At 43.7% G+C, this 12,299-nt stretch overlaps 1 protein-coding gene across 1 annotated transcript in view; it reads left to right on the top strand.

Annotated features, from left to right (window-relative positions):
- Positions 1-12,299, top strand: part of POLD3 (DNA polymerase delta 3, accessory subunit) — a 713,420-nt gene that overhangs the window by 620,547 nt on the left and 80,574 nt on the right. Inside the window, exon 11 of the mRNA XM_044072678.1 lies at positions 9,187-9,274. Coding sequence (XP_043928613.1) covers positions 9,187-9,274 — 88 coding nt within the window. The remainder of the gene's footprint in view (positions 1-9,186; positions 9,275-12,299) is intronic.

The following is a 12,299-nucleotide window of genomic DNA, read 5'->3' as shown; positions in this document are numbered from 1 at the left end:
GACACTTAAGTCCTCAAATAGTTTATTTATAGTCTTAAGCATATCTTGAATTAATGGGGTTTAACGGTACTGTCAACTTGATTTTTACATTTCCTCCTCTAAAATGTTTTGACATTCATAATTTTAATGTGACATATTACATTCAGAGTTATTTTTACATTTAAATCTATTTTCTGTTAGAGATTGCCTCCAAGAACTGCATGGCTCAACAGTCTGTGGAAATATCAGACACTAGCTATTATGTGGAATAGTGATTGTGAAATTAATTTTTTGTTTGAATTTTTAATAACCAATGACCTGCTTATGTCTTTAGTCTCATTATATAAAATAGACATTGTTTCACTTTGGTAAAGCAACAGGGTGAAATTAGTTGGCATTGCCGTAAAAATTGGGATAGTTGGATCTGATACAAAAATGCTTTTTTTTGTTGTTTTGATTTCCTTTATCACATGCAACCATTCCACAGACACTGGTGGCATTTTTTTCTTTTCAGCTCTACAACCCACCAGTCTGGTGATAGCGCTACACTCTGGGACAGCATTGGCAAATCTGCCTCTCACAGCTGCTGTTTCATGCTATTCAGGACATTTGCTGTGCCAGTGGAGATATCCTTGTCAGAGAATTTAATTGGCGAGGTGCAACCTTGGCATCTGATGTTGTCCTTTTCATTCTTCCTCAATGATAGATCTCATATCTGACATTGGATCTAACTTGGCCACTTTTCCCAGGCTTTAGCATCTGAATTTCAAGCTCCTCCCTCTTCCTCATAATGCACCATACCTTCTCTTAACCCCCCAGATGTTGTTTGCCGCACGTTGCATTCAGATGTGGTTCTTGAGTCTCGGGCAGATTCTGTTTTGAGAGATAAATCTTTTGATGTTAAAACTTTAAAAACACCTTTATAAATAATCGTTCTTCTGGTTTCTTTTTTCCTCCCTCCTTTATTAGACTCTTGTAGGCATTAGGGACTTTAGAGTTTCCGTCACTGCTTTTCTTTCGTGCCGTTTAGGTTTGCGCAGAGTTATTATTATTGTTATTGTCTTGCTGAAATGTCACCGAGGCCTATATGGACAGAATGGTATGAAAGGTCCTCAAGACGCACATTCAGATGGGAGTCTTGCCATCTCCATCCCATCTTGAATCCGTGAGTGCTTCATCTACTAATTTGTAGACTGCTTTTCTGATCTGACCCTTGGTTTCAGAACCCCACAGTCCTGGTTTCCCCGAGAGAGTTGATGTTGGATCCTGGACTCTGACTACATCCCTGACCAGCCTTGCTCCATTTTGTCGGATCAGAGCGGCACTGACTCTGGGGGGTTGCCTTCAGCTCCAACTTTGTCGGATCTGTTGCTTTCTCTTGGGGCTTTTTTCTCGACAGCTCAGGGCTGGTTCGGTTGGGAAGCCTTGGATCCATGGCTGTCTCTGCTCTGTCTCCTCTGGTGACTTCAGCTCCAAGGGATAGGAAGAGGGTTTCCTCATGTCCTTCCGAATTGCAGAAAGGGCCTTCTGAAGGATCAGAGAGCACTCTCCTCACACCCAGGGTCTGACCCATCCTTCACTGGATCTGAGCAGTGAGCCCATCACTCCTGCCATAGGTCAGCCTTCCCCATGGAGCCTCCAGACCATATCCCGTCATGGCACCCCGTCTTATGATACCTCCTCAGAACACACCATGGAGGAGGTCCCTCGAAAGAAAAAGTGTAAAAGGAGGCATGTAGACTTCCCTCCCCTTTGAAGTCCCTCACAGAGGACACCAAATTCATTGGAGGGAGAAAGATCTCCCCAATCACCACCTGACAATGTCTTCTTTGGAGAAATCCTAGAACTCCTTAGGCAGAAAGATGGTTAGTCCTCCCAACCTCCTCCTTCTGAGGAATTGGTGTTCCTGGAGGCTTTCGGGGCAGGCCAGTCTAAGTCCTGGTTGTCTTTCGTAGCAGATGAGCTGATAGATTTAGTTTCCTGCTGGGGCTGGAGGGAACCGGACATGGTCGATCCTACTCCTAAGCACCCCGACAGGTTCCTTATCCTGTCCTCTGATCATCCACATTGGAGTAAAGGTATTCTGGTAGATGCCATTGTTGTTGCAGCAGCCACAAAAAAGAAGCTAGCCAAACAAAGCTCTGTCTCCTCTGGTGACTTCAGCTCCAAGGGATAGTAAGAGGGTTTCCTTGCGTCCTTCAGCCTTCCAGGTTGCAGAAAGGGCCTTCTGAAGGATCAGAGAGAATCTCCTCACACCCAGAGTCTGACCCATCCTTCATTGGATCTGAGCACTGAGCCCGTCACTCCTGCCATAGATCAGCCTGCCCCATGGAGCCTCCAGATCACATCCCGTCATGGAGCCCCCCTTCTTATGATACCTCCCCAGAACACACCATGGAGGAGGGCCCTTGAAAGAAAAAGTGTAAAAGGAGGCATGTAGACTCCCCTCCCCTCCCCTATGAAGTCTCTCACAGAGGACACCAAATTCGATGGAAGGCGAAGGCTCTCCCCAATCACCACCTGACAATGTCTCCTTTGGAGACATCCTAGAACTCCTTAGGCAGAAATATGGCCCGTCCTTCCAACCTCCTTCTGAGGAATTGGTGTTCCTGGAAGCTTTTGGGGCAGGCCTATCTAAGTCCTGGTTGTCTTCCCCAGTGGATGAGCTGATAGATTTAGTTTCCTGCTGGGGCTGGAGGGAACCGGACATGGACGAGCCTATTCCTAAGCACCTCGACAGGTTCCTTATCTTGTCCTCTGATCATCCACATTGGAGTAAAGGTGTTCTGGTAGATGCCATTGTTGTTATAGCAACCACAAAAAAGAAGCTAGCCAAACAAAGCTCCACTGTCTATCTGCTAAACAAGAATCCTAGGGCACTGGACAGATATGGAAAGTACGTTTACGGCTCAGCTGCTTTCGCACTGAGTTTAAGTCTATTTGGTACACTTCACCCGATTGCAGAGAGACCTGGTTAAGGAGTTAACCAACTCTTTTGCTGATACCATGTCGGCGGAGGACTTGAAAAGGATTTCTCCCCACCTGGCTACTCTTTCCTCCTTTGCAAATTCCTTGATGAGGTTGATGTTGTATATAGCTGAAGGCACCTCACGAGCAGCCGGTGCAAGCATGGCCATCAGGAGACATGCCTGGATGCGGCTTTGTGACTTTGCGGAACCCTTCAAGGTGTCGTTTTTTAATGCCTGCTATGATGGTTCCATTTTGTTTGGACCATCCATGAAAGACGCACTAACTTGCAGCAAGCAAGAAGGAAAACCTTGCCTGCCATGGGGATCAAGTTTTCCACCCCTCAGAGGACCTTCTCTAGGAGCCAGTGAAGCGGGAAGAAATCTTGGTTTAGGAAGTCTCAAGGATCTTTCCAGGATCTGCACAGGGATAGTTCCTCCAGAGGCAGAGGAGGAGGATTCAATGGCATATGCCACCCTAGAGATGGGTTAGGGGAGGGTCCGCAAAATCAGGGTTTCAGGAAGCCTTTTCCCAACAGTCCCCATCAGCGCTTCTGAAATGTTGCCCGACTATTCATCTCTGGAGGCAGTCAGGGGTTGTCTTTCTTTGCACCTAAATGCCTGGGCAAATATAACAAACAACATCTGAGTGTAAAACATATTATCCAGAGGTTGTTACATTCCCTTTTCCTTATTGCCTTCATGTCCCAAGAGGAAACTCCCTGACATACCACTCAGGTTGAAGGGGTACGCTATTCAAGAAGTTCAGAAACTTTTACTAAAAAGAGTCATCCAGGAGGTTCCGACTGAACAAACGGGATTCAGAACTTATTCTCGCTTCCTTTTAGTACCAAAGAAAACAGGGGACCTGAGACTTATTCTGGACCTCAGCAACTTGAATCAGTTCGTCAAGAAGTCAAAGTTCCAAATGGTTACAGTTCAGTCCATTGTGCCACTTCTACGAAAGGATGATTAGGTGTGCTCTTTGGATCTTCAGGACGTGTATTAGCATATCAAAATTGACAGGTGCTCCAGAAGACATTTGTGCTTTCGGCTGGGAGCCAGTTATTACCAGTTCAGAACACTTTCCTTTGGACTCACCACAGCCCCCAGGTATTTACCAAATGTTTGGCAGTCTTAGCTGCTCACCTGAGGCTAAAAGCATTCCAGCTGTTTCCCTACATAGATGATTGGCTCCTTACAGTACCAACAAGGCATTGACTGCTACAGTCCAGGAATTACCTAGTAAAGATCTTCAACTACCTGGGCATCATGATAAATCTGGCAAAATCAAACTTGACTCCTTTTTAGAACCTAGAATTTATAGGAACACAGTTGGACACGACAACACAGGTGGCATCCCTACCAATGCATCCCATAATATCTCTCGACAACAGGTTCAGGACCTATTAGATTTTCCTTCTCCTCCAGCAAGGTTAATTCTGTGGGCTCTGGGGTCAGTGGCAGCTGCAATCATTCTAGTCCCGCTAGCAAGGTTCTTAATAAGGGTTTCTCAGTGGACCATAGTCGTTCAGTGGTTCATTCTATGCCAACCACTGTCAGTTCCCATAAAACTGTCTTCGATCTGCAGGAATCGTCTACAGTGGTGGATGCAGTTAGATGACCTATCTCTGGGCAGGCTTTTTCTCCCCCCTCCTACTTGATAGTCACAGTGACCATGGATGCTTCCTAGTGAAGGGTGCATTATCAAGGAAAGCTGGTCCAAGGCATGTGGTCGTCCTCGGAGACCAATCTGCATATCCATATCCTATAGATGAGAACAGTCTTTCTAACATTGCAAGCATTTCAGGACACTCTTCCGCTGGGGATGATAGCAGTTAACACAGAAGAAATGTCAGTAGTCTGGTACATCAGCAAACAAGGAGGAACCCGTTCCTACCCATTGTATTGGGAGGCCAGGAGAGTTTGGGAATGGGCAATATCTTCAAACAGCTTTCTTAACTGCAGCACACATTCCGGGAAAAAACAATGTTCTAATGGACAGACACAGCAGGTCCATTCTGACTCCTTACAAGTGATCCCTCAACCAGTCAGTGGCAAACAAGATTGTTAGTCGTTGGAGCCAACCTTGTTGTGTCTTTTTCGCCTCTCCCCTGAATTACAAGTGAAACAAGTATTTTGCTCTGATCCCCCTGAAGGTGGAGTTACCAAAGGATGCTGTAGTCCACGATTAGCCCCCCCCAGTTTCCTCTGTGCTTCTCCATCTGATTCCAAAGTTTCCACAGAAAGCCAGCAGGTTGAAGAGCTCAGTATTCCTCATTGCCCCCTTCTGGCCTCGTCCAGTATGGTTCCCCTTGTCTCAATTCAAGTATTCACCTTGGATACTGGATTCCAGACAGGATGTCATAAGTCATCTATCAGTTATCTAGTCCCCCTATCTCCACACCCTAAAGTTGACCACATGGTTTCTCCACTTCCCAGTAATTGTAAGAATGTCCAGGCTCACCCCTTCAGTTTCTGACATAATCCTAGCCTCTCAGAGGGCTTCCACTGAAAAGGTCTGCAGCAGCAAGTGGAAGAGGTTTTCTGTTTGGGCTTCAAAAGAGACTATTGACCCTTACTCAGCACCCACTTCAATGATTAATCTTTTTCTTAGTACTCTTTTTGAAGCAGGAACCAGTTTGTTTACCATCAAACTTCATCTGGCTGCTGTATCCAGTTTTCATGCTGGAAAGGTATCTTCTCCCCCTTGGGATCTCACATTGGTACTGCAAGACCTTATCCAGAAGCCTTTTCAACCAGCTGATAGTTGTGACATCAGATTTCTGTCCTGGAAAACAATTTTTCTAGTAGCTATTACCTCTGCTAAGAGAGTATCAGAGCTTCAAGCTTTGTTAGCCCAACCTCCTTACATAATTTTCCATAAAGATAGGATATCCTTAAGAACAAATCCTTCCTTTATGCCTACGATAACCACGGAATCGAACATTAACCAATCAATTCATCTACCAGTCTTTTTCCCCAAATTTTCAAACAAAGGATAATATATTTTGCATCTACTAGATGTTCACAGGCAACTACATTTCTCCTTCCACAGAACAAAGAGGTATAGGAAATCTGATCAACTATTTGTATCTTTCTCAACAAACCATTCAGATCAGGCAGTTTCAAAGTTCACTTAAGCCTAATGGATTACGGACTGTATTTCTTTCATTTATTCACAAAAAGGTATTGAATTTCCTCAACCTCCCAGTGCCCATTCCACCAGATCTATGGCTCCGTCCTCTGCCTTTTCTTCCAGAGCCTCAGTTGATGAGATTTGTGCTGTAGCCACTTGGTCTAAAGCTCACACATTTGTCTCTGATTATAAATTGGATATTGTTTCTAGGAGCAGGGCATCCTTTGGCTCGACAGTGCTCCAACACATCCATCCTTGAGGGCCGCCCAGGAGTTATATAGCTGGGGACTCTGACCCATCAGTGAGGAAGAATGGAAAGGACAACATCTGATTTAAGTTATGTACTTACCATAACTAAGCATCTGTGTTGTCCATTGTCATTCTTCCTCACAGCCATCCCCCGGCCTGGTGCCTTAGACAAGTACTTGGAAGAAATTTAGAACCCATGGGTTCTGGATTTTGCATCAATCCTTTTTCTCTTCTGTGTCCTATTGCTATAATCTCTTGTGTTGTAGTGCAACAGACTTGATCTGGGAGTTAGAAAAGGTATGGTGCATTGTGGGAAGAGGGAGGAGCTCGAGACTCCGATTCTAAAGTCTGGGAAAATCAGCCAAATAGTTAGATCTGAGACCCATCAGTGATGAAGAATGAAAATGAGCAACAAAGATGCTTGTTTATGGTAAGTACATAACTTTTAAATGCCCTTCTATTCATATGCTGCTGTATCCTTAACACTAGGGAGTCTGCCTCTGGTCAACTCGTGTACATCTGTCCATTTTACAAAAGATAGATGCTATTACAAGGGTGCGTGTGACGTCCCGTGTGTCTGTCTCTCTCTCTCTCTGTCTCTCTCTGCAGACGTTGGGTACAAAGCGGACGTCAGCATGCACCTACCTCAGAACTTTTCTGCCTCCTGTGTGACTGCCAGCTCCGGATATCACTACATCAGAAAAGTGAGCTCATCTTATCTGACTTCAGATAAGTACCCCATAGGGGTTTTTGATTATCCTTTTGCTACTGCTTTGGGGTTTCATGTCATGTAGAAAGGGCAAGTGTAGGTGTGGAAGGCAGATTCCACATAAGGATTCACATGAGCTTTGCCTCCTTTATTTAGGCCAAGAACACGACCACACTGCTTGTAGTATTTGTCAGGCCTTCATCCCCAAAACCCTCAGAAGTCGCCTAGCAGCTTTAAATCTTTACTTAGAGAACCAGCAACTCAAACGTCTGACTAAAGCTATGGATCCGATGTCGGGTTCCTCGAATGAGCCACCAGTCAAAAAGGCCAAAAAATCATGGCCCGACCTGCTGCACACTGTATTCCAGTCGTACCTCTTGAGAATGGTGAAGGCCCGGAGTCCGAGATGGAATTCTCAGATCTTGTTTTGGCGGGTACCCGGGAGGAGGCCATCAAAGAAGCCACTAGCATATCCCAGAGGGAATCACAGGCATCTGAATCTGTCACTGGGGGAACCTAGGCTAATCATTTCCAAGGGCCACGTGGGGTATGTCCTCAGACATTATGGAGTGTCGTCCAGCCCTCCATCACTCCACCACATCTCTGATACCTCGGTGTTGGAGTCCCACAAAAAGAAGAAGCAAAAGACCAAGCATCTTGCACCTTCTCTGATGCCCACACCCTCTGACCAGCTACCTGACTGGCAGGCCTTTACTCAAGGCCTTCTAAATGCATTCCTTGCCTTATGTCAGGCCCCTGCTCTGGTCCAGGCCCCTACTGCATCTGCCCCTCAGGGTAAACTTGTTTCCGACATCTCAACTGAAGAGGAGGATTCATCAGGGGATGAATCTCTCACACTTCACAAATTGCTTCCCCAGAGGATTACTCCAGTGGCACAGAGTCCCCAGGGGAAGACATTAACTTCGGGGATACTATTGCTCAAATGAACAACATTTTCAAGTGGTACAGCAACCAGGTCACCGAGACCCAAAAGAGGTTTTATGACCTTTTACGAATGGAGTTTCAGATCCGCCTGCTGTACCTCCATTGCACCCTGCTTTCTTAAATGCTTTTCTGGCTCCTTCAGAAAACCCAGATTACCAACCACCCACACCCAAATGCTCAGACAGGTTTTACAAAGTTCCCGAGGATGAAAATGTCTTTACAAAGCTCCTTTTGCAGACCCTTCCAACATTGCTGTGGCTACAGACAAAACCTCCATGTTGGTCCCTTCCACCTCTCTTCTTCCTCTGACAAGGAGAGCAGATTAGAGGAGTACCTTAGCAGTGAGAGCCATTAACTACCAGACTCACATGACCAAATACTCCCTGGCTCTGCTTTCTGATGTGACTAAACAATTGGGGGACCTCCCTGAATGCTTGGCCAAGGCTAAAATCTCTACTCTCCTAAATTCCTACACTCAAGTAACTAAGCACTCTATCAAGTGCAGTTATGATGCGGTATAGGCCTCATCTAGGGCTGCCGACTCAGGGTCTATCATCAGGAGATATTTCTGACTTAGGTTGCAAGCTCTCCCTGATGACATCAAGTGTACACTCCTACAGCTTGTAAGAATAGTAGTAGTAATAATTCTATTTGTTAACCAGGTAACCCTGGTCATAGAAATGGTGCAGTTCCAGTTAGTAACAGTCTGTATGAAAGCCCATTATTGAAGACATAGTAATACACTTCTAGGGCCTCCTTGATAGCAAATCCAGCATTGTGGGTGTTGAAGCTGCTTATGGTCAGGATTGGGTTGAAGTCACCCCACCCCATTCAGAGCAAAACTCTTCCTTACAGATAACCTAATGTGGTAAGTACATACCTGTCGTGTTTAAAGTTTCACAGATAACTTTTTCTGATTGAGGTGCCATACATTTAACTCCAAGATAAAACAGGAAGTTGATGCATCTGTGTCTGTTCAGTATTATGTGTATGAGATGTTCAGTTTCTTAATCTGTAAGGAAAACTTACCTCTGTATGATTGCACTAGGCAAATAACAGAAAAAAAAACAGACCATGGTGGAAAAGATAGGGGAACTAGTTAAAGGGATATAAAATTTCAGAATCTCTGCATTAGCATAAGTAAATGAAAAATTTAACAAAACAAGTCTTTTGTTTTAATATTACTGCATTGCTTTCAGCATATTCACGTGACAGCTGGTGTAAAGAGAAGAAAACGAAGGCGAGTTCTGAAATCAAAAACATTCGTAGATGATGAGGGTTGCATAGGTAAGAAAATAAATGCATTATGAGTTCTGCTCTTTTGTCAGACATGCTCTGTTGAGGTACTGTTTTACTGTTAACATGAAAGTTTGCTGTCCTAAAACTATTTGAAAGCCCTATAATTCCTGCAGTATGTAAAACCCTACCCTGTTAGGACCTTATTGTTCTACGTCAACCCATTTAATGTTGCCTTTTCCATTAAACATTTTGCCAGTCCTACAGTTATGACTTGGGTCATGCATTCCAAAGAAGGATGTGACTGGGCATACTTTGTCTTCCAGTTAGCCATATGGTTGTCTTACATTTTGGCTGTTACATAGCTTATCCATTTAAGAAAAGTTATTTCTATTGTGTAGTCCCACACTTTCACGCAAGTTTTGAAAATCCCTACTCATCTTTTAAATGTTCCTGCTCTGTTTTTAAAAGGTATAGTGCTTTTTCTGCAGTATTACCACAGAAAATTGTCTACTTTCTTCATTCAAATTTCACCTTTCGCTGTTAACGTCTATGACTCCACTTCTTTTATCTACAAGTTCCTTTCATGGTTGTGCTTATTCTTTAATGTTGCCCTCCACATTGTTTAAAAGCTGGCATAATCTATTCATCCTTTTTATCATTAACCGATCATTTACAGAATAAGTTCAGGAAGTAACTGCAGGAGTCTTTGTTCTAGAACTTACAGGAACCCTAGAAGATTGCCCCACATTTCTTATACTGTTATCTGTCATTATAACTTTACAGAGTATGAATGTAATTTATTAACTGCACTTCTTTCATTTCTTTTCAAGTGTCCATTACTTTTGGGTGTAACCTTATTCATTTGGCTTCCTTTAGCCCTGTGTCAAACAATAATTAAAAAACTGACATCTTTAAATGCATTTCTTTACTGCAACAGTGATCAGTCAGACATCTACTGTTGTGGTAAGTTCTTACACGTGTACTTTGTACAAAAAAGGCAAACACATTCACTTTAATCCCCGGGATTCAAGAAGCTTGGCGCAAGGACAGTTTTAGCCTTTCACCGAACGTCCTCACTACAGATGGTGCAGCAGCGCCATATGAATATGTATGAGGACGCACCGCCACACCCTCGATGTGCACAGGAAATGTGTGTGAGTGCAGGAAGCATGTACAAGTGCTCTACGGAGGCGTAAACATGCACCGACAGTTGCATAACCTACTATGCCTACTAGTAGAGCCCGCCTCTAATAGTAAGTTAGTAATTCAGTGTCCGTGCTAAGCATACAAGAGTGACCATGAACAGTGAAATAAAATCAAAGTAGTAAACACACAAGCACGTAGTGGAATGTTGAGCCCTGTCCCTAGTACTTTCACAGTTAGATTCCTTGTGCCCTTACTATACATATGAATTGCTGCAATATCGAAGGTGTAAGCAAAGCGCAGCGTGTTTGCACGTCGCTGCCCTCTGCCGAGCATAGCTTACACATCAAATTAATTCAAATAGAGAAAAACATGCGGAATCACCGTAAATGTCAATTGTGTAGTGTTTAGAGCATCCGCCTAATGAACAGGCATTCACGGTTCGAGCCCAACAATAGCACATATCATTTTCCATGCAGAATGAATGTCATTTTGCTGTAAAACCGACATGAGTATCGCATGAGATATTTAACTAAATGTCATTCAATCAAAGTGGCACTGTCATAATGAATAAGGCACTAGTAAGCAGGTGTAAGCACAAATAAGCAGCAATAAACATATATAAGTACCAGTAAGCAAGTCTGAGTGCGCTTGCGCAGGTCTAAGCAGTGCCCAGCATAGGAAATGTATATAAGTATGTACAGATATATAAAATATATATATATATATATATATATATATATATATATATATATATATATACATACACACATATATACATATAAATATATATCTATCTATGAAGAAAGAATGATGTAACAATAAAGCATACAAAAGGAATGAGAAGGGAATCAAAAGCAACCCCAGTATTATATAGCGCTGTCAGCGTATGTCATATCAAGCTGGGCAGGAGTGAGCAAAGCACTGCTACTTGCACCACAGGCAGGATATTACCAGTGGGAGTAATATTGTTGATCTGTTAAGTCTACTTTACACACAGAGGGTAGTCCCTGGTGGGACTACCCAATAATTGATAGGCTATTTGGCCATCCGTCCATTACACAAGCAAGGGCAGATATGTTCAAGGACTAAATGGTGGGAGAGCCTGAGAATACATGGGTTGGGACATCATACGTGTATGGCCCCTAACACTCGGGAGAGGGCAATGTGTGGAGGTGTGTCATGGCTGCGATAGCAACTGGACAATGGATGGTATGCATGTATGTTGAACTCGGGTGGGGTGGAGGAACTATGGGTATGAAATTATGGATCCAGGCGTGCCAGGGTAGGATGGGCTGGTTCTAATTGGACCGTCCTGTGGAGGTCAGCGAGTTCGTTATAAGTATATATGCATACACACATGCAGACATCTATATGTAGAAGTACATTCTCTGTAACACTTTCATTCCATTTGCAGACATAAATAACATGAATGTGCCCTTACAAACCTCAACAGTAGATAGAATAATAGGTTGTGCATAAGAGGGAAGGGATGAAACTGCTAAAATGCAGAAGTGTGTATAATGTCCGAAGTCAGTGCTGTGCTGAAAAAAATCAAATGTGAGGATTTTCCCCCACATGGAGCCTGTGATCTGCCTGCTACGGCAACGTCAATTGCTAAACCGGTCTACTTGTAAAAGAAATATGCCGAACACATACATAATTAGGCTCTCATGTGTAACGGGTGCGTTACCACATAGTCATACTTATTAATTTATTGTAGTGTCATGTTAACGGGAGTAAGGATGTAATGAAGTATAGAGTCTAATCTTGACATAAAGACATGCATGTCCCATGTGGGACAACCCAAAAATTGTGAATAGAGTCCTTTTGGTCGCTCATGTCACCAATGTTTGTGGACTAAAAGTTTGGGAGTTCTGAGGATAGGTGGAGTGAGTCAACCGATGGGATGGGTCTGCAGGAGTAGGGA

Source organism: Protopterus annectens, chromosome 5.part0 (genome assembly GCF_019279795.1).
Source record: "Protopterus annectens isolate FY-2018-M chromosome 5.part0, PAN1.0, whole genome shotgun sequence".
NCBI lineage: Eukaryota > Metazoa > Chordata > Ceratodontiformes > Protopteridae > Protopterus > Protopterus annectens.
This window is presented reverse-complemented; position numbering and strand designations above follow the sequence as displayed.